The sequence below is a fragment of the Sparus aurata genome, chromosome 8 (genome assembly GCF_900880675.1).
Source record: "Sparus aurata chromosome 8, fSpaAur1.1, whole genome shotgun sequence".
NCBI lineage: Eukaryota > Metazoa > Chordata > Actinopteri > Spariformes > Sparidae > Sparus > Sparus aurata.
The window spans coordinates 12786408-12808550 of NC_044194.1; the positions used below are offsets into that span (position 1 = coordinate 12786408).

Genomic DNA, 22143 nt, shown 5'->3' on the forward strand with positions numbered 1-22143 from the left:
GCAAAATACAACCCCAAATACCCTGGGGCCTGGAGGCAAATTTGATTAAAAGTTTGTTTTTCTTCACTCTCAACAAACGGAGGAGCTCGTCGATGCGGCACTGACAGTTAATTGGACTTGGCAGGGCCACGAGTTCATTCGTCAGCATTGTGTGGGGCTTGCCTAGGAGGAGCAGGACAATCGATGTCCCTGAGGACGGCCTGTAATCACTGCAACACTCCAATGAAGTCCAGGGTTAAACATCAGGAGATTGCAGGTGCACCAGAGGATCTGAGAAAGACTGCTAATATGCTCCCCACTCCCCAAGCAAACCAAGGACACTGCAACACAGCACCCAAAGGACTGTAATGATCCTGAAGAACAGAATTACACCTCAAGCTCTTATTCTGATTTTTGAATTATCATGAAACCAAGGTCCAGAGAGGTGATACCGGTGTCAATAACTCATATTTTGCAAATGAAAAAGTACATGAGACTTTGCATGCATGTGGCCTTGATCAGGACTCCTTCAAGAGGTTATATGTTCAGTCTGGAAATGTAATTAAAAACAGCATATGAAATTTGAAAGCACCTTTGTACTACAAAACATTTTTTCTCTTTTTATTTTCCTTGTGATTTACAGTATGTTAATGTGTTTTTAAAAAACCGAGGCTCAAAGTAAAGCTCTTTGGTTGAACTCATTCTATGTGCAAATAATTAATGGGGGTAACAAAAAGATAGTGATTTCTTTTAAACAAGACTTATTTTATTTTTGTCCTTCACTTTAGTGTTCTTGTGCATGTAAAAGATCTTGAAAGTTAAAATGGTCAACGCTCACACCCACAGAAGCTGCTCTCTCCCACAAAAAACACTGCTCCTGAAACGGCTCGTCAGTAATCCCGCCTTTAATTCTGCGGCTTGGTGACATTATGCTACGTCACCATGTCAAATATTGGTATAATTTATGCCTTGGGGCTTGGGCATGCCCGAGCTGACCAGTCAGAGTAGAACTGGTATTCGGGACGAGGGGCCTTAAAGAGACAGGAGCTTAAACAGTGCGTTTCAGACAGAGGGCGATTACAGAGCTGCAGCACTGGACAGTATGAGAAAGCTGATTTCTGAGCACTTAAAAGCATGTAAATTTATTCTAGTAGTATCCCAAAATAAAATCATGAACCTGACAATGAGCATAACATGTCTCCTTTAAGGGGTCACAAGGTGACTGGTCTAGATCAATGGTTTTTTTAAGCTGGGGGTCGTGACTCAACCAAATCTAAGGAACTGTGAGATGATTAATAAGGTACGACAGAAGGGAAAAAAGATTTTATCCCACAAAAATTATGACTTTCTTTCTCATTCTCTTTCCATTAACTCTTCAGGCCTCTCAAAAGGTTTCACAAGAAGAGATCGCTTCGCTTTGAAGGCTCACAAGTCAAAAAGGATGTGCCAATGGCCAAAATAGAGAAACATGTCATTAGAGACTGAGAGGAAAGGACTTGGCACTGCTGGACTGACTTCACCAGACGAAACAGAGCAGCGCTTTAGCACTGCGGCCGTCTACAGCTGCTGTGTGGAATTACGCCACACGCTGGAGCATAGAAAAGGTCATCAAAAGCAATGATCAATAAAAATCAATTGAATCTGTGGAAACAAACTTCATAAACACGGCGACGGACCACAAAATCAAGTGTGACTTATAGACTGTGAAATGAGCCTAAAACAGCTTTGTTCTACATTAGTATTCAGGAGATATCTTATCTCTCTAAACTGTTATCATAGCATTTCAGCTATTTTAGACACACTGACCTTCTCTTAATGACAGGAGAGGCTTTTTAATGTCCTTATTAAATCAAGCCATCTATACTGACTCTCAGAGCTGGATAGTGTGTTCCAGGAGCCCCTAACTCTTCCTCTCATACTGACTAATAAGCATCACAGTGATAATGACCAGTGGGACTGGATGGTGTAACTGCACTGTTTAAATTATTGTATCATCCGAACCGTCACCACAATATGCCGTGATATTCACCTGCTTTTTCTGCTGAAGTTATACGCATGGAAAGAAAGCACCCAAATTCACACACACACACACACACACACACACACACACACATTTTAGGCAGTCTCCCAAAGGTAATGAAGCAGTGAGCTCTTGGGGAACAATAAATCCTGGTTAATGGGATGGTACAAAAATCTTCAGAGAGAGCAAAGTCAATCTGCATGCCGAGCCAATGAGGCTTATATGTACAGAAAAAGTTATAAAGACATGTATGTATGTGTATGCGTGTGTCTGTGTGGCGCTCAATATTAATGCAGAACCTCTTCAAAAGATCGTTTTTCAGTCAGAATATCTGAATAATGTTTAATTCACGATCGACACACATCTGTGTGTGTGTGTGTGTGTGTGTGCGTGTGTGTGTGTGTGTGTGTGTGTGTGTCATCAGCAGTATAGAAGGCTACAGTCAGCTGCTGTGCGTGTACCACAATTCATTCCATGGACTCACTAGTCAGTTGAAGTCTCGGTACAGTGATTTACACCCCACATAAGTCACATGAGTCACTAAGAGACATGCAGGGGAAGATCTGAGAGGCATGCTGCCACATCTTGAAAAATCTCTGTCAGAGCCACAGCAGTGACATCCACACAGTCCAATCTGTTCTGCTTAACAGCCAACAGCAGCGCTAAACTCAAAACCGACAGTTTGTCTGTAAAGTCTGCAAATTCTTAGCGACTATGTCTGACTACGATCAAAGAGGTGATTTTAGTAAATCCGGTCGCACCGTTAAAGGCTCAACATATAAGAATTGGTGTTTTGTTGAAACAATACTCAAAACAAAAAGAAGGCGGCATATTACCAGAATAATAGCTAACTGCTACTAAGTGTAGCTACAATTAGCTAGTTAGCTCAGTTAGCCGCGCAGCTAGTTGTCCACACTGGGAACTCGGAGCTCTGAGAGATTGTTGGTGTTTACACCACTAGCACAGCAGCCTTGGACCACAGAGCTGGTTATATGCAAACATGGAGAATAGATACATATGTCATAGTTATACGTTTTTATGTAGCTAAGAATGATAGATCTGATCAAACCTCATCTTTATTTGGCCTTTTTAATCTATTTGCATAACATTTTGGCTATATGGTTTTACAATTAAAAAATATTCCCTATTTACATGTTTATCAAACAGTGTCGTGACAGCCAACCATATTTCATCAAAATACCTTTAACTCAGTGATCCAGTTCATATATTAACAAGCTAATGTAAGCTTTGACAGTTATGTCATGATAGCATGCTGTGGTTACTTATTTTATAAATATTTAACAGTAACTAATCACTATGCAAGAATTCATTTTTGTCAACTCATTTTTAATTTGTCATGCATGAGGTTTGGTTCAGCTCAACCTCCTCATTCATTTCAATGAGACCTGTCTGGCGCCACAACAATGTTGTAAAAGTCCTGTCATGGACTAACATAAAAACCGCTGTGCAGGGTTTCGATGACTAATTGATTTTCTTCTCTACTCTAGCGTAGCAAATGCTACTCTACTACTTTAATTGACTCTCTGTGTCTTAAACAACACACCCCCCCACTGACGCAGCCCCTTAATGTTGAGATAATGCATTTTTATGTTGTTTTTGGTCTGAATGCAAAAGAAACGTGTGATGACATGATACGATTAAGTTCAACAGAAACTGGTACGACCGTTCTTCAGTACAATATGGAGTCAGAAAAGAGCTGATGTCTCAATGAGCATGAACTCTGAGCGCTGTGGAGAAAATAAATAAAACTGTCACATACTTGGCTACACATAAACTGACTGCAACACTCCCCGGGTGCTCACTGTACTATACAAAAACAAAGCTCTGTCAACGCAGGAGGGCTTCATGAATACACAGAAAACACACAAACGTGCACATACGGACTCGTAAGTGAGTTTCATGAGACACTATAGATCGGTCCATCTCCTGTCCCCTCAAGAAATATCATTGCCTGTGTGCTTTGATCAGCCAAAACGAATGAGGCAATCGGCATCGACTGTTACACAAAGCGAGGAACCCCTTTCAGAGTGAAACAGTTAGAATATTCATAGTTCTCTCCGAAAATGTCTCTTCTACACTGTTGTATAATGAGGAATTCAATTGATTTAGACTTCTTTTTAAAAAGGTGGCGTGGAGATCAAGTCATCTCTTCCAGTTTTTTGGGGGGCCGTCATCTCATAGAAATGGGACTTGTTGCTTTTTTACGCTGGCATTCAAAAGGCACACACACACACACACACACACACAAAAACAGATACGCACAGATATTAAATTCTCTGTTAGAGAGAATCTGTAATATTAACGAAGAGAGAGAAGTTCTGAGAGGAAAGTAGGGAGACATGTGGAGTGATGTGTGGTGAATCTGTGAGTGCAGCTCTGTCCCGTTCAGTGTAATTCACAGTCTCTTGGACTTTGACAGCGATGCATGTCAATGTCCTGCTGCTGTGGGATTGGAGAGGAACCATCTGGCACAGTATTTACACATAACTCTCAGAAGTGCGTACTTCTGAGGATAATGTGTAAATACTGTCAACGGGTGCCAGAGGGACTCCTCACAAGGGTGTTTTTCAAGCGAAAGGGAAGTTTAACTGCAGGGTTTTGGTCTAGTTGCTTCTTCATATCGTGTCTGGACCGAAGTCGGCAACAATGAAATAAGCTAATGAAGCTAAAGGGTATCATCTCCCCCTGACCCAGCCCCACTTCTCACTTCAAGGCAGTGCATTGAATATCTAATAAAAACCAATCACTGAGATAAAACCTTAATAATGAATAATCTAACTTATTTTGTTGACAATTAACTTTAAAATAAGTGGCATGTAGCCACCGTGCCTGGTGCAATATCCCATAAACAAGCGTTCATAGGCCACATTCATCAATTAACCATGTGTGTAGCACCCGCAGCAGTGGCTGCCTTCCCATTTGAATACATTAGGGAGGAATATGTTACCTCATGGGCCGCGGCTGACCAGCCACATTAGATTTGGCTATTAAGTGTGATGGATTTCTTCTCAGAACGCAAAGGATGCTTTGTGGTTAACAAAGCTAAACTACTCCTCGGACTTTCCAGATACTTATCTTGGTAGCATTGATTTTTAGAATAATCTGCACAAATGTGTGAATGTCTCCACCACAAGAACTCCAAGAGGGGCAGACACTAAAAGCTCCAGATTTATGCACATTTTCTTCTCCCCCGTGCGCTGGGATCATGTCATTATCTGGCTGAAGGATGTGAGATCGATGACAGCGCTTCATTGCACCTAATATTTTACAAGCGATGGCAGTCATCGCTAAATATACCTTGTACATACAACATCTATCTTTATCATTCTCCCCATTTGAGAGCTGTTATTACTATAGCACATATGTGGTGACCCCGTGTGACAGACTCATCAAAAGGGATTAAATCATAAGGGCTGAAAAGTACGCAGCAGTCGGAGGCAAAGCGACGGGGTCATTTCTCTGAGGCTTCCGAAGTAGAAAGTCTACTTTCAAACACAAGAAACTCATAAGATTCTGAAACAACTTGATATAGTTTTCATTCAATAAACGTATAATATTCTGCAAAGATTTGATTTACCATTTCATCTCATACCGTGGTGTTCTTATTTGTACCGCAGCGTATACTATATTTGTTGCAAACTACAACCAATAATATCACTTCTGTGGCGAAACCCAGTATTATACTTTAGTAGAGTAAAATGACTAAAGACATACTGTTCAGTCCCATAAGTGGAGCTCCATCTATCCGACTTGCCTTTTGCAAAAAAATTGCCAGCTGTCCCTGTTTTTATTGAGTCTAATATTTTCTTCATCTGCTTTCTTTTATTTACATGGTGGAAATCCTACTGAGAAAAAAAAAGTGTTGTTTTTCAAGACAAACCCTACTGACAAAACAAATGTATACACGACGGCACAGAGAAGGCGAACATGTTACATTTCAATATAAAAAGAGAGGAAGGCAAAGCAACAGAGAGGGAGAAAAAACAGACACACACAAGCACGACGGAGAAAAAGTGACATAAAAAAAACAAACATTAACAGGTACATGTCACCACATTGTTTTAATGCCCCGAGCTGTTAAATGAAAAAACTCATTTCATGACATGTGATCAGAGAAACATGTTCAAGGCCACGTTCCACAAACACAACACACAGGCATTAGAGCAATCACACCAACCAACAACAGCCATTAATCATTCATCACTCTGTTGGGAAAACACAACCTCAACTCTGAATGCTCCAAATCCACATGTGAGAGATGTAGAACGAGACAACATTTGCAAACAACAGTAAACAGCGAACATCCTGTGTTTTTTGCCGTTCTATCTGTGCTCCACATCCACTAGAGCGTCCTTGAGGTGAGTCTAAAGACACACCGGGACTCCAGGCAGGTCACAGAGCAGGTCTGGTCTCAGTGGGACTGTTGCCTCAGGCCAGGGGGAAGAGGATGAAATGTTTTTTCTGGCTACAGCAGGTGGACACCAGCGGGTGAAAGAACAGGCGGTATTTTACTTCGGCCTTCACCACCGTTCCTAACACAACTCACTGAATCTCTCCCACCTTATCGCCTTCTCTGTTCTGGCCACAAACAGTCCGACTCTTTATTTTCACCACCTGACCCATATACAAAACTGCTTCCTGGTGGGTGCTGCTCCAGAAACGAGGTCCAAGCCTTTGATCCAGCTCCAGATCGCTGGCTGAAAGGCTGTCACTTCAGCTTTAGGCTGCTCAGCATCCCACGGCAGCTCTTCATCTCCAAGCCTGGGCGACACACTTTTTATCACATTCGCACATCCTTCATCATGTGACCAGCTCATTCTTCCCTCTCACCAGCTACTGTGTTGGGGAATTGGCTTTTTTACCAGAGCACAAATACCTCAACTCAAACACAATGCCGGTAAAATAAACAGCAAATAAACCGTGACATTGATTGTGTTGGAACTGAATGGATGTTAATGTGTGTTTTTCAGCCCACCGTGATGGCTCCATCCACTTACAAGACGACTACTGAGGCTCACGTCACCTATCTGAGCTGGGTGAAACTAAAATTTACTGTGCAATACAAAAAAAACCAAAAACATGCTGAACCATTTACATGAAGGAAAAAGAGGGCAGATTTAATTTAAAAATTGGCACGCATTCCTCATTTCTACAGATGAAAGCTCGTAAATGAAAAAGCCTGGAATCATGCCTGGTATGGAAATCTAAAAGTTATGAATAATGCCTCTGTCTCAATCATCAAGTCTGTTTTAATAAGGTGGATTAGCACAGCACCTGCAGGCTGAAAGGCACGCACGGCTGCACTCCTAACCAACCAAGAGTGGGACAAGAGTCCCTGAGGCCCCCTGAACCTCACATCCTCCCTGTTGGACCCTCACCAGTCAGTAGGAGTGAGCAGCGGCAAACAGCTCAGGCTTGTCATTTATGCCCATGAATCCGCCAGCAATGGGCCGGCGGTGCAGCGAGGCCAGCTGATTTACACACAGTTGCTAATCAGGGAATGGCTCTCTTGCTAATGAAAACTCATAGATCTATACAATAACACTGCTGATATGATTTTAGCTCCCATTACTCATTCTTAAATATGCAATAGGGAGTAACAGTTAAATGCTACAGGGGGCAGACAGTTGAGGAATTTGGGGTCAGAAATGTTGACGCAGAAAGTGGTGACTGGGTCACTGCACGTTCACCATTTCTCTCCAGACATAAATATCCCAGAGGAGTAAATAGATTCTTTCCTCTGGCATGGCCTCAGTGACGCTCCAGCTTTCAGCTGATTGCAGGATGGATATGCTTAACTCCACTCTCCCATCCCTCCTGGAGTCCAGCTCTGGGAGCTGTGAGGAAACCCCAGTAAATAGAAAGGCCAGCACAATGGTTTGTGTCAGCCTGGCATTGATTCACCTCTTCACTGAACGAGTCATAGGCACCAGTCTAATCATGATTAAGACCATAACAGAGAGCTCAGTACAGTAGACACAGGGGGGGATGCAACCATCCATCCATCCGCTATATTCATCAAGCAAATCACTTCCACTTCCAGCAAATGAAAATGAATTCATTGGGACTTACCTGTTCCATTGGCTTTGTTTGCTAAGAAGAGAGGATACAAAGCTGAGCAGCTTTGAGATAGACGCACATCGAGGCAAACAGTTGTAGGATTCAGAGTAAATTCTTACGGACTAACAGGCTGTGAAAGCCATTTAGGAATAAATGAGTCTGAGAGCCTAAATTCTGGTTTAGGGGAGTAAAGCTCACTCACCACTGGAGCAGTCCAGTCCGCCCCATCCGGGCTCACACTGGCATGTATCAGGAGACACGCAGCGGCCATGGACGCACTCCTCTGTACAGAGAGCTGAGACACAAAGAGACAATAATCAGTGTAGTATATAATTGAGTTAACACGTGCACACACACACACACACACACACACACACACACACACAGTGTAAAACATCATTAAACCACCAATAAACAGCATAATGAAAAGCACCAAGATAACAGCTGAAAGAAAATGGGCCATAAAATTGAACACTCAATATCTCCCTAATACCATCAAGGGACTAAATCTTAGCCATGGCACTCATATTCAACATCCATCTCCACTACTTGACACTTGGCTAAATGATTTTTTAGGAGATTGAGTCTTTGGTCAACATCTCTGTTTATCACATAGCTTAACTCCTCACAATGAGCTGTTATCAGCAGGCTGAGCCATGAAGGAACAAGCTGTAAATCCCCTCTAATTTGATCAGCCAGTGCTTTGTCATACAGTGATGCTTTAATGTAGCAGGTCCAGGCACCACAGTGTTTACTAAGTGTGCAGTTTTCTTGATCATTCATATTGAGCAACACGGCACCGGATTGATTGGGTCGGCATCAGTATGCCTGGGAGCGTGTTCACAAGAGTTGGAGGTTTGGTTCAGCTGGATAATAAAGTGACCTACGTGGAGGGTTTTTTGGTTTTTTTCTGCCACAGTGCCAGTTTTTTTTTTTTTTTTTTTTTTTTGTGAAGCCAAGAAAGAATAGTACGACAAAAATAAGCACTTAGCATGAATAAATCTGTGGCAGCCAAGGTCATCTGGCCAGCAGGGTTAAGACAGGCAGGCTCTTATCTGAGGAATGAGAAAGTCAGGCCAAAATGAAGAGAGAGAAACCCTGCCTGATGGGAATCAGCAGTCCACTATCACAGCCTGTGGAGGGATGATACACAGTCCAAGGACAGCAGAACAGGCAGCCAGACCATCGTCGGAACTGATCCAGCATTTCATCCGTGTACTCCTTCTTTTGTTCTTTATTTTTTGTCTTGGGTTATGATCAGAAGTGCAAAAAGGGCAGCAGGACAGCATCCGTCGGGGTTTTTTAAACAACAACAGCCCTGGAGCGATTTTGCTGCTCAGTGTGCAGCACTATGGTGCTCATCCTGCAGGCAGAGAGGTCAGCAGAGAGCTGGATGCAAGCCTGAACAGTGCTACTATAGATTATCACTCAATCAGGCTTCGATTAGGATCCGCTGCCTGCGGGAGAGGTGCAGCGGGAGAGGAGAAAGAGGAGTGAATCCTAAACACCCACAAGCCGGTGCTAATCGCAGAAATGCTCCCAAGGCAAAAATGGTAAACCCAGAGATTGAAAGATAATTTAGGGAAGATTTCTGAGAATCGGTTTTCTGGCAGGAAAAAAAACAAAAAACGCCTAATTACAGAAAACCAGCAGGAAAAGAAAAAGGGGGCTTGAGCATTTGTGCTGACGAAGGTGTGAGATTGACTACATGTAATCAATGAGTCCACCATATGCAGAGTATTCAAACAGGAGAGGAGACGAATTCAATGTCACCACGATGAGTTGATTTCGTTTACTTTCAATCAGCAAATTCTGATCAGCGAGAACAGGGAAATGCAAATGTGTCATATCCTTTAGAGGGAGAAAAAAAAAGAAATATGGAAATGAAGTTTTGAATATGGGAGAAAGGATAAAGCGCTCCCTTCTCCTGAGATCTGAACCGGTGTACTGAAGGGATGGCATAATAAAGTAGGAGGTAGGTCTTTCATTTTAATTGAAATTCATGAATCACTCTGCTTAACTCATGTCTAAGGAATCTGTTGGAAAATTGAGTCTTTCATCTAGATAAAAGGCCAATCTAACTCATTATGCAGAGGTGTTATCAGAACAGGGAACAATGGAGCTAATTGGTGATTGTCATGCAGTGTTAATAAATTCAATATTCGTGCCCAGTCGAACTACAGTCTTTTAAAACGTCTGATAAAATACATCTGTAAAGTCTCAAACTGTTTTTCCTCCCTGCTTTTTGGAGAGCTCTGCTGCAGCCAGGAACAAAAAGAACTACCACCATAAATCTGTTTGTTTATGGTTTTAATAATAGTAGTGTCTTGTAGAACACTTGTAGTGAAAATCAAGTGAAAAAAAAAAGAAAAAACGTGGAACGTGGCGATAAATCAATCTAAGAGATACAGTATGCCCACAGAACACATCAAACAACTCCCTCCAAAGCTTCCTCCACATGCCTCTGTCGAGCACAGCGATGATTTTATTTTAAAAACTGTGTCTTTGAAGCATTAAAAAATGCAACAAAGCCAAAAAAAAATGAAATCAAAGGCGGCGAATTCCTTTCTGGAGAAAAATCTCATCATCTTCACGATCATCAAAAACCCAAATGTGAAATGTGCTAGCGTATTTCTGCCTGAAACTTTATCAAGACCCAACTAATTCCACCGCCAAAGTCATTTTTAGAATTACACTGCACCAGTGGACAGACGAGAGTCACACAGGAGTCATCGGGCCTAAATGCCCTAAAAAAAAAAAAAGAGGGACTCATCGCCCTGCAGTGCTGTCAGCCCTCTGAAGATATTAGGAGCTGTTGTCATTAGCGTGTTCCCCTCACTTGCTCGTGCACAACTGTATTAATCATGCTTATTAGGGGGGAAATGAGTTCTTCACATCCCACAACTACATGGGCCAGTTACAGATTAAGGTAATGACTTATGACAGATCAAAGGTCACAGAATTAATAAAGACCTCTCGTCGGAAACTTCAAGCGCTAATTAAAGTCAAACAGATCAAAGTTCAACTTATCGTGGAGGGCTTTGAGAAAAAAATGAAAACAATCGTCCTCCAGAAGACGCAATGAAAGGAGAGAACAAACAAATCAAAGAAGTATCCCTTAAAGATAATGCTGTTGATTCAGCGTCTGAAGTATTCTCCTTTTGTGTGTTTGTGTGATCATTTTTGGTTTATTCAAGGTCTTCACATCCCCAGATTCATTTAGCCGCCTCTCATCGGAGCTAATGTGAGTGTTTATGTGCAAATACAAACACACACACACACACACACACACACACACATACACACACACACACACACACACAAACAGGCAGGATTAAAAGGCAAACACTCTGGAAGCGTTTTTTGACTTTTAATGACACAGATTTCACAGAGGAACCCACAGTAAACTAACAATACAACAAAGTGTCCTGAAATAGACAACTTGAGTTAATTTCGGGTCGATTTACTCCATAAGGCCCCCCCCCCCCCTTTTGTCACTGCATGCAAAACAGCTCGGGGAGGACAAATCTCTTAATCCTGGTAGTGAGAGTGTGAGGATTAAAAGGGGTGGAACGGCTTGCAAAGGCAGCAGAAAGCAAAAACTGCCCTCTTCGTCCCGAGCAACTCAGCCTCCCCACGCTTCACCTGGAAGAGGGTCAAAGGTCGGCTGATCGCGCTCTCAGACAGAAGTGATATCAAAACAAAAAAAACCTATTGTTCACACGAAGCGAAGGGTAGATTTAACACGCAACCTCCACAATTTGCAGAATCACCTGGTTAACACCCTGGGAAGACTGTTAATGAACAAATAGCTTCCATTGTCAGTCAAATGAATACATTATTGATCAATCTGAGCCTCCCTCCTCAAGAACCCCAGATAATCACACTGGCTCTTTCATTCGGTGCTGGCTGGCTTCCCTGTGCTCTGCCGCCCCGAGGCTAGTCGAGCCTAGACAAGGACAAGCTCGGCTGTGGTCAGAGAGCGTACCCACACGGCTGCAGTCGCTGTATCAGGGAGGGACCCCGTGCTGTGAAAGATCTAGGAAATTATTAAAGTGTGATTCTAATCTTATTTAAAGGGAATAAAACATTAGGTGAGGCGAGAGAATCAAAAATAAAAACGTGACTTTTAGAAGCTATGTTCTGTCTTTATTTGGCCAACGTGCAAAAATGTTCAGTTTGATGTGTGCGGATAAAAATAGAAATCAATGACGATTAATGAAAAAACAAAAAAAAAGTACAGTAAAGGATTGCTATCAGCATATTGCTACACTTCAGCTTTAACGGCTTCTGCTCTTTTTATGTTATTGAACTCCAGTGTGGTTTTATGGGGGGTGCAATACCTACTAAGTCTCTAACCGGGACCCTCTTGGCTCGTTAATTTTTCTCATTGTTATACAACTTCAATTAAATTACTCTTGCTGGAAGAGCAAAGCAGAGAGCGAGTAGGGCTGTAAAATACAGCGCCTTCATGTTAAATCACCCTCAATAGAAACTGAGTAAATTCACATGGATGGTGGCGGCATGTTAACAGGAGTGGTGGTCCCGCCGTGTGATTGGGAGTTTGTGAGGATCAGACCGGAGAGGAGAGCGACGGAGGCACGGCCGACGGCTGCAGGCCACCCACTGTGACAATCGATCCTAATACTTCCTCCCTTTTCACAAAAAGTTCCAGCAGACATAACCTGAATGCCATCACTGAGGACAAAGGAGTTAAATAAAGGATACTCACGAACACACAAGTCTCCGCTCTCAAAGTAACCAGGGCAACACTGTGAGCGGCGCCTATACATGGTCCTTACTCCCCGCCGGTAAGCCGTCTTATAGCTGATCCTGGAAAAACAGACACACAGAGACAGCTACGTGAGGTAAATAGTTACCCTTTCTGAAGGGCAAGAAAACATATAGCAGGTAATAGCGTGTTTTTTTAGGTTTTTTAAGGAAGACAAAGACTCAAAATCGAGTGAGGTTTGAGTATTACATAAAAATCAGTATTTCGGAGGCAACTCTGTGCACTTATTTAGTTGGATGCCCACAATAAACCTCAATAGAGTAATCAAAACATTTACTGTAAGATGATTACAGTCAGAGGCATCCTGGCTCTGACCACTTCACTGCCACATTAACAAGAACATTTACTGTGGCCCTCATGGACTTGGCTCCAAATTTTGGGGACAGTAAAGGGTGAGTCACGGATGAAACAAATAAAGGAGCAAATAAGGAGACTCCCACCAAACGTACCTGTGCCTTGTGCATTTAAACCAGTTGAGGATGTCTGTGCATCTGGTGTAATAGATCTGGTCAAACGGGTGAGCGTAGGACTCCTGGACGGTCACTGCGTAGCTGAAACACAGAGATGTTAAGACACTTAAGGTGGAGAGAAACTCTGTGCTGTAGCCCAATTTAAAGGTAGTTTTACTTCACTTGACCACTTCATTGTACTTCTTATTTCACTACATTTATCTGACATTTATAGTAACCAAGAACATTTCAGATAAAGATTTCCCAAACTTTTTGTGTGTGACCTCTTACGAAAAGCCGCTGTTAGGTGGGGATGTAAGCTGTAAGCTGTTAAACTGAAGAGACATTTCCCCTTAATTGGTTTCTCTTAAATAAGAAACAGACGTAAAGGTTTTCAATATTACACAGAAAAGGAAAGAGGAAAAGTCCAAAAACAAATAGTTTTGGATCAATTGAACTTAAGTCTTAAACCGTATAGACCTTATTCACAAAGTGGCCATTTTCATCCACGGTGGGAATATTGAATGCTGGGATAAGGTAATACTGCTCTGTTCAAGGTTGCAACTTAAAAACTAAGGTAATCTGACAAATAGTTGTCAGATTACTTGGCCAGCAAGTAAAAAAATGATGGACATTCGGCCATATTTCAAGATACAACATATCTGATAACTCGTTAGCTGACGTTAGCACGAGTTCATGTTTCACCTCCAGGTTCAGAAAAATGTCCTCAAGATGTGTGTCAATAATTCTGAATTAAAATACGCCTGTCCTAATTCTATTGTATGAAAACTGTGTCTTATCAAACAGTAACGTTGTTTGAATGCTAAAAGTTAGCTGTTGTCTAATGGAGGCTAATCGGTTATCAAACTTCATGTTTTATCACAATACGTTCCACTGTCACTCCAGATAAAACTATCCATGGTCTTGCTTATAAATCACATTGAAATGTGAATGAATTTATAAATTCCCAATACTTATAAGACATGCAGCCTGGATCACAACAGTACGACCATTGAGCTTCCCACAGTGAGCGAGACATACGAGGAAACCGCCATCTGATGATGGTCTATTGCCGCTTTCGAAGAAAATTAGGAAAATGAGATTTTTGATAAATTATAATCAGAAATGTGGATATAATGACTAAGTCAGTAAAGACAAGTATTAGAACAAGTAGAACAGTCTGTTAAAGGAGAACTTCAGTCGATTTAAACATGCAGCTTCATTGCTCAAGCTACCCTTGACTTGCCAGTACCGAAGACGCAAACAAATTTGGTCCAACCATTACAGAGCTCCATGAACGGAGACTTAGCATTGAACGCTAACAGCATGGTGTCAGAACTTTGCACTGTGTTTTAAGCGTCTTAACATGCTCAACAGCTCACACCAAAAGTTATGCAACATCAGCAGACACCTTACAACACAGCACTGTAGCGTGTATGACTCAAAATGAATAAAAAAGTAGTTAAAATAGTGTGTTTGTGCAAGCAGCTACTTACCTGTTTGTTGACTTCCGTGTGTTCCGGTAGCTAGACCAAACTAGCATATCCATCGAGTGTGCACTTAACAGGCTTAACAGGCTATTGTAAGGCTCATGGCTCATGACAGGCTGTAACATGGACATGTACATTATGAACATAAACACGAAAATGCTGGATTACGTTTCCGTCTCCACCAGTGAGGGAGTAAGTGCACGCTCGACGGATTGACTAGTTTGGTCTAGCTACCAGAAGACACGGATGTCAACAAACAGGTAAGTAGCTCCTTGCACAAACACACTGTTTTAACTACTTTTTTATTCAGTTTGAGTCATACACGCTACAGTGCTGTGTGCTAAGGTGTCTGCTGATGTTGCATAACTTTTGGTGTGAGATGTGGAGCATGTTAAGACGCTTAAAACACAGTGCAAAGTTCTGACCCCATGCTGTTAGCGTTCAATGCTAAGTCGCCGTTCACGGAGCTCTGTAATGGTTGGACCAAATGTTTTCGCGTCTTCGGTACTGGCAAGTCAAGGGTAGCTTGAGCAATGAAGCTGCATGTTTAAATCGACCGAAGTTCTCCTTTAAGTTTAGAAAATTGCACAATTTCACTGTAATGCAGCCTTTAAAACCAGGAAAAGACGTATCACAATACAATGATATCCACACTTGAAGATGATATATAGAATCTTATCATAATAACGATATATTATCGACATATGCCCAGCCATACTCTGTGGTTTTACTTAAGCAGCATTTTGAAGGGAAGACTTATGTGTAACAGTGAATGTTTATACTATTGTACTGCAACTTAACAAAACAATCTTCATACTTTCATCAGCGAAAGACACTGCTGGGAATATAAATTGTCATGCTTGTAGGAGATGTGGGGGGGGGGGGGAACGACAGCACACAGGTTGTGTCAACGGATACAGTCCCAAATGAAAGTAATATAATAACTTTGATATGCAAAGAAAGGACTTGAAAGGAGCTTTTAGGTGATTCATGTTGGTGATATATGCAGCCAGAGGCAGTCTGAGGATATTGGAGGACCTCAAAGCCATGAACGCAGCTCACTTAAGGAATTCATTTCGATGCCAACAAGGTGGAACCACAATCCCTAAGTACCCTCACCTTGGTCAGGCAATAATCCAGATAATATATCTTCACAGCTTTCTTTCCTCCCCTTTGCATTGAGAACAGAAATAATTCCTGCTTATTTCTCATAAGCGACACTGCCCGGCACAACTAATAATTATTCAGGTTCTATGGCTGTCGTGATTGATTGGGATGAGAGTACACTGATCAATTTGCCTGCGTATTTCATTTGAAGCCGCAGCTCCTCCCATCTCTCAGAGCTTGGCGACTCGAGCAGTGTGAGATCGATACTGCTGTATGGACCCTGAGAATAGATCTGGAACTTTGGTTAAGAGCACGTGGAGCAGCAGGTACACTGAGAAAAAGCTGCAGGATCAACGATGCAGCACACTCTCTTTTAAAGCTAAAATTCAATGTACTGAGGTAAACACGAGAAGATGATGCTCACCTCTCCCAGTGGCTGCAGACATTGGGGTCATCCGGGTTCAGACTCCATACGCCAGTGGTCAATCCCAGAACAAGCAGCACAGCCAGCAGGGCAACAGATGACCCCATTCTTCACTCTGAGAGAAGGACAGAGAAGAAAAAAAGGCGGTGTGACTGTTGTTGGATCAGTTCTGATTCAGGCCTTACCGAGTACTGAATGTTATTTCTCCAGTAATTCAAACCTCCTTTAGTTAAGGTAGTGTTTGAGATAGAATGATCAATGTACATGCACGTGTATATTTTTGACATCTTGCCAAGAGAAGGATGAAAAGGTTGATACCGCACTCATGTCTGTGCATTAAATATGAAGCTACAGCCAGCACCTCTACAACTTGTGCGATCTGCACAGACATAGTGTAAAAACAAGTTGTTGTTTTAGGTCAGGATTATATGCAGAACTAATTAAGAGAATTGGGTAATGAATTAGTGAGCTTTACTTTGTGTTCAGTACTAAAATGAGGAAATTGTATACTGCATACAAAGGAAATGGAAAGATCCAAGTGAATGTAACTGAGGCAAAGAAAAAAAAATTCGTTGCTACTGCGGTTTTATGCATCAAGACTGGAGGAGAATGGTACCTGATGAAGCTGCACCTAAACACACACATCGGTAGTGCATATGTTGCTAGCTAGCTTGCAGCTAATGCCTTTACATGTCTAACATTGGATTTTGAGAAGAATCACACAGACTACTGAATGTTCCAGCAGTCAAATTTGCACAAATGACTGAAGCCCGACCGATGTATCAGTTGGCTGATATTAACACAGATAAATCGTTAAAGGCATACATGTTGTTCAATGACAGCTTTTTAAGATTATAAAGCTTGGCATAATTTGTAATTCTTACAGGGAAATTTCTACCTGGACAGAGCCAGGCCAGCTGTCCCCCCCCATTTACAATCTTGATGCTAAGCTAAACTGTCTCCCGGCTCTGGCGCTATAATTATCCAGAAACTGGTGTCAGTCTTCTCGTCTAACTCTTGCCAAGATCCGAAACAAGTGAATTTCCCAGATTGTCAAACTATTCCTTTTAATTTTTCAAGCTAGGATTGACAAGTTACATGCTGGTGCTCCTTTAACATCTTCCTTTGTGCGTTTCTCCTTCAGTAAGACCTTCAAAAAGCCACATGTGCTGCGCTCAGTGAGCGGCTGCAGAGATGAAACCTCCCTGTGACAGTGACAGAGATGCTGATTTGTTTAGACCAGCAGGTTATTTCATTAGATGTATAGGCAGAGGAAGTGTGCATATGATCAAAGGACATGACAGTGATGGATCTGCCACATGTGCAGGTCTTACCTTAGCAAATCGCTTCAGAAGATAAAGGATGTACCGATGACACATGCATGACTGACACGCATATATCTCATACTTTGGGTTAATGCCTGAATGCCATTAGAGGTAACATGACTTTATGTTATGTATGGGGATCTATGTGTCGACTCTGAACACTATGTGGCCTCCTGAGGATCGAAAACTGACGGATTGCTGGATTACGAACAAAAATCACTTGAGAATAAATACAAGCAGGCTGCAGTGAATCTTTGTATGGCTAAAAGTGTTGTAATCATATGTGATGTGGTTGTGTGTTTTGCACAAATACATTAGGCCCGCATGTGCTTCAGTGTGTTATAGGGCACGCGCTCAATATTTCTGAGTGACTATATCCAATAACACAGGCATTTACATGTTCAGCTAATCTTCTGCATTGATAGCTGCATGTAGTTCACTCACATGTGAAAGAAAATCAATCAGACTTCCACTTCCTCTAAGTAGCAGTTCATCTGAACAGGCAGAGGTTAAAGTCATGTTCATTTCCTTAACAGGATGATTAATCAAGATACACACATGCTAAAGGGCTACAGCTGCTTTCATATCCAGGCCCTTCTCTGAAACAATCCTGTTAAATACGACGGGGAACCCGCTTGATTGACTAGAAAGCTTTTATTGCTCCTGTGATTAGACTGACAGCCTCAGTCATTTCTCTGAATGGCTCTGCTAAAGTGAAACACCTCATAATTTGTCATGTCACATCTGTCAAATCTCAAAAGTTCTCAGTTGCAAGCCTGTGGAGGGGAGGCTGGGAGGTGAGAAAATTAGGATTATCCTGAATGAACTCTGGCTACATAGCCAGAAGCGAGCAGGGCCACGTGACCTTAAGCTCACCTAATCTTATGGCCTGTGGTCCCCGGGTGTTTTTTTTTTGTGGATGCTGAGGAGACTCTGGAAGCACAAAGTGACAGAAGTGCCGCTGTGCCCAGACACACACACTCGCTGGGAAAGGTGATGACACGTCGAAGATCTGTGGGAGAGAGGAAAAATAATGAGCTTATGATGACACACAGAAGACACATGCTCGCTTGCTTGCTCACGCTCTCACGCATGCGCGCACGCAAACTCATAAATTTCTTATGGGATCAAGAATCTCAACAGGGGTATAGTTCACAAAAGCGCCTCTTGAAAGGCCAATTCACTCAGCACAGCCTCCACATCCGACCACACAGTTTTCATTCCATTTTCCAGCGTCCGACCTACCTGGTGTCCACAGACAAACCGAGTTACCCACATGAATAAAAGCCTACATTAACTCAAGAGGGCCTGATACAATGAACCGTGTTCACACTCCAAACACCACAAGTGGCTTGTCCACAATGCGACAAGATCACGTTATCTGTACTCATTAACAAAGCCTACACAGGGGTTATTGCGATGATAATGCGGGCGTGAACAGAACATTGATGTGTATGTCACCTCTCTCACTACGCCGCTTTTAATGATTCCTCCTGAAGGTCAGAGGGCGGGTTTGAGATTCTTCTGGCCTTGATTTGCTGCGAGTTCTGAATTAAGTTGTAAACACGAGCACAGCAAAACAATAGGGATGTTTTTGTTCTCGGCTGTATAAATAATTCAACATTTTTTCTTTGTCTATGTAAACTGTTGCCAAGGCTCAGCCGGGTGGACATTGAGACCAAGACTGAAGAATTATTTGGAGCAGACTCATTAAGTCTATTTCGCTCACAAATAAAATCATTTAGACAGCTCTGTCTGGTAGTCAGAGCTGAATTTAAATGAACCTGTCACACAACTGGCAGACAATTGCACACACCTTTACTATAGCAAGGACACACTTACCAATAAAAGAAAGAAAAAAAACAACAACTTGATTTCACTTTCGCTCAACAGAAGCCATGGTAAAAATGTGTGTTTTTCACGAGAGCTTCATTTTGGTGACACGAGCTCCAGTAAATGTTTAACTAGCTTTCTAATCAGCTCCTAAAAGATTTAACAATGACCAGGGCCAGGGCTTAATTTCTGTCAGGTGCTGCCGTAACAGGATGAAGGACCTTTCAGACTGGGGCCGATTTACATTCGATTCAATCAAGCACCTCCTTCCTTTATTTCCCGTTGACGTTTCAATATGCAATGATAATAAATCTATCCATCTTATTTACTCTTAAAAATCCCTTGTTTGCCTGTTTTGAAAACATTTAAAATCTGATTCAAAAGATTGAAAGAGAGAGCAGTCAGGTCAGTGTCGCCTGCAGCATGTGAGCTGTTGTGCATGTCACGCAAGCAATGATGGCATGTGGTTTAAAACTTCTTTGTGTCTAAATATTTTGGCATTTGATTACATTAATGCAGTGAAATGGTTAATACATGTGTGGGTGTAGTTGCTCGCTGTCCACAGCATTGAAACGGAGCAGACAGATGGACAAGACAGAACGTGCCACTTACTTATAAATATAAATAACGTTTTAAATACGATCTTATTTGTGATGACAGCTTTAGTGTTGTTTAGTTAAACAGCAAGCACCCACATGTTGCCCAATGTGCGCCAGTCACTGAGGATTTCTGATGAGCACTGAGGCTTTTTTTTCTCTCCCCCTGACCTGCTGGAGCAGCACTCCATTTACAAATTAAACACTCTCAAAGATTTCTTCATTTACTCTCATAAATGACAAAGAACAGCAACAAATCCTCACATTTAAGTCGCTGGAACCAGCAGATGTTTGACATTTCTGCTTGACAAATGACTGAAACGATCAATTATCTGATCTTTTGATCAACTAATGAATTAATGAACAAACTGTAGCAGTGAACAAGAATTATTTTGGATGCTGCACTTATGTTCCAATCTCCCTTCCTCCGCGAGCAGCATGCAGGCAGCACACAGGTTTATTGTCGAGCGACATCAAAAAGACTGCAGCTGCAAATTCTGATCTGGACTCTAATTCTCTGTCCAGCTTGTCACTGTCGCACCACGTTATCACGCAGACATCGGAAGCCAAATCTTACCCTGTTGTATCTGGTCACAATCTACCTCCACTGAGGTATTTGTGTGCAGCACAGCATGTGGCAGAAGAACAGGCTGCTGACTTTAAAAAAATCTGAATGTCAAGGACAAAAACTCCCTTATATTCTGTCAAGCCTGAAAAAAATCCTCGCCTTGTCCTTCAGAGTGAATTTTAACATCTGAATGTGTAAAAAGAAAAGACGAAATCTAATCCACTTTAAATGACGGTACACTGGGTTTAAGGGCACTTGTGTTCATTGTCGATTCTGCATGCAGTAAGTGTCAACAAAAAGCACTGCATAAGACAGACAAGTCGGATCAATACGACACTTATCATTTGGGGCTCTCCTGTCTGCCTCCTCCCGGTTTCTACTGACATCCACAAAAACAGTTCGCTTCTGATTTGACATCAAACGTGTTCACTTTACACGAAACAAAATGTTCTCCAGAGACCTTATTCTCCCTAAATGAATCACCCTCCCATTCCTTCACCACTTTGATTACTGAGACTATGTGCAACCCTCACAATCGCTGCGCTGCTGCATCTTATCCTGCTGACAAACCGCTGAAATAGCATCAGAACACCGTTTAAGCTATTGATTGAGACACAAGTGCGAAATACAAGAGGCAGGGGATAGTGCTGTGGTGCATGTGAGGATAAGGACTTCTGGATCTTGAACGAGTAAGTCTGAATCACAGGTGTCCGACAGAAACATCATCATTAATGAGCCACAGACACCTATGTCCTCTGCACTGCCTATCAGCGAAGACATCTGCATGATTAAACCCATGTGTCTTCAGTGTGTGACTTATTAAAGTGCAATGCAATTAAGCACCCTGTCCCCTGGCTGACCAGCACCTGCACTCTTCCATGAATGATGCTCGGCAGGCATGACTGACCTGCACAAGTCAGAGGCTCACCTCCCATGTATAGATCCCAGCCGCTTCTCAGGCCCATCTTACTGCCCTATGTGCTCATTTATCACGACTTGCTTGTGTTAATTTACATCTACATAATGGAAACCAGTCAACGGAAACATTGCTTGGTATTGCAATCTTGTCTGTAGCAGCAGAGAGAATGCCTGATCAGTTGTGGGCTTCTGTGTGGAACATGTCTTTGCACAATCAGCCTATTATCCCTCCTCTAAATTCAGGCAGAGGGCTCATATGCAATTTTTATGAGAATTCTTCTGGCTACTCAATCTGTTTTGTAATCACTACTGAAGGATTCCCGGAGCAACCTAATTTGGAGTGATCTAAAGGTTACAGGTGTAACCAGCAGCACAGAGTGCCAATGAGATAAGCCCACCGCTGGCCATCGGTGTCTGCTGCTGGGAGCTGTGAGTCATTAAGAGTCAGGCCTCATTAGAGAGGCCATGGTGTGGTGCATCACAGACACTGCTTCTCCTGGCTTCAGCCACATACTGGAGTGTCTGATGTGTTAGAGGCCAGGAGGAGAGGACAGTGACATG

At 42.3% G+C, this 22143-nt stretch overlaps 1 protein-coding gene across 6 annotated transcripts in view; it reads right to left on the reverse strand.

Moving 5' to 3' along the window:
* megf11 (multiple EGF-like-domains 11) overlaps positions 1-22143 on the reverse strand; it is an 80313-nt gene that overhangs the window by 44832 nt on the left and 13338 nt on the right. For 3 of the 6 annotated variants that reach the window (XM_030426962.1, XM_030426966.1, XM_030426960.1), the window contains exons 2-7: positions 18544-18679; positions 16343-16457; positions 13322-13423; positions 12813-12913; positions 8283-8375; positions 8093-8113 (exon numbers count right to left, since the gene is read on the reverse strand). In XM_030426962.1, the coding sequence (XP_030282822.1) occupies positions 8093-8113; positions 8283-8375; positions 12813-12913; positions 13322-13423; positions 16343-16449 (424 nt within the window). In that variant the 5' untranslated portion in view covers positions 16450-16457; positions 18544-18679. The remainder of the gene's footprint in view (positions 1-8092; positions 8114-8282; positions 8376-12812; positions 12914-13321; positions 13424-16342; positions 16458-18543; positions 18680-22143) is intronic. The other 3 variants (XM_030426965.1, XM_030426963.1, XM_030426961.1) reach the window with 2 other exon arrangements.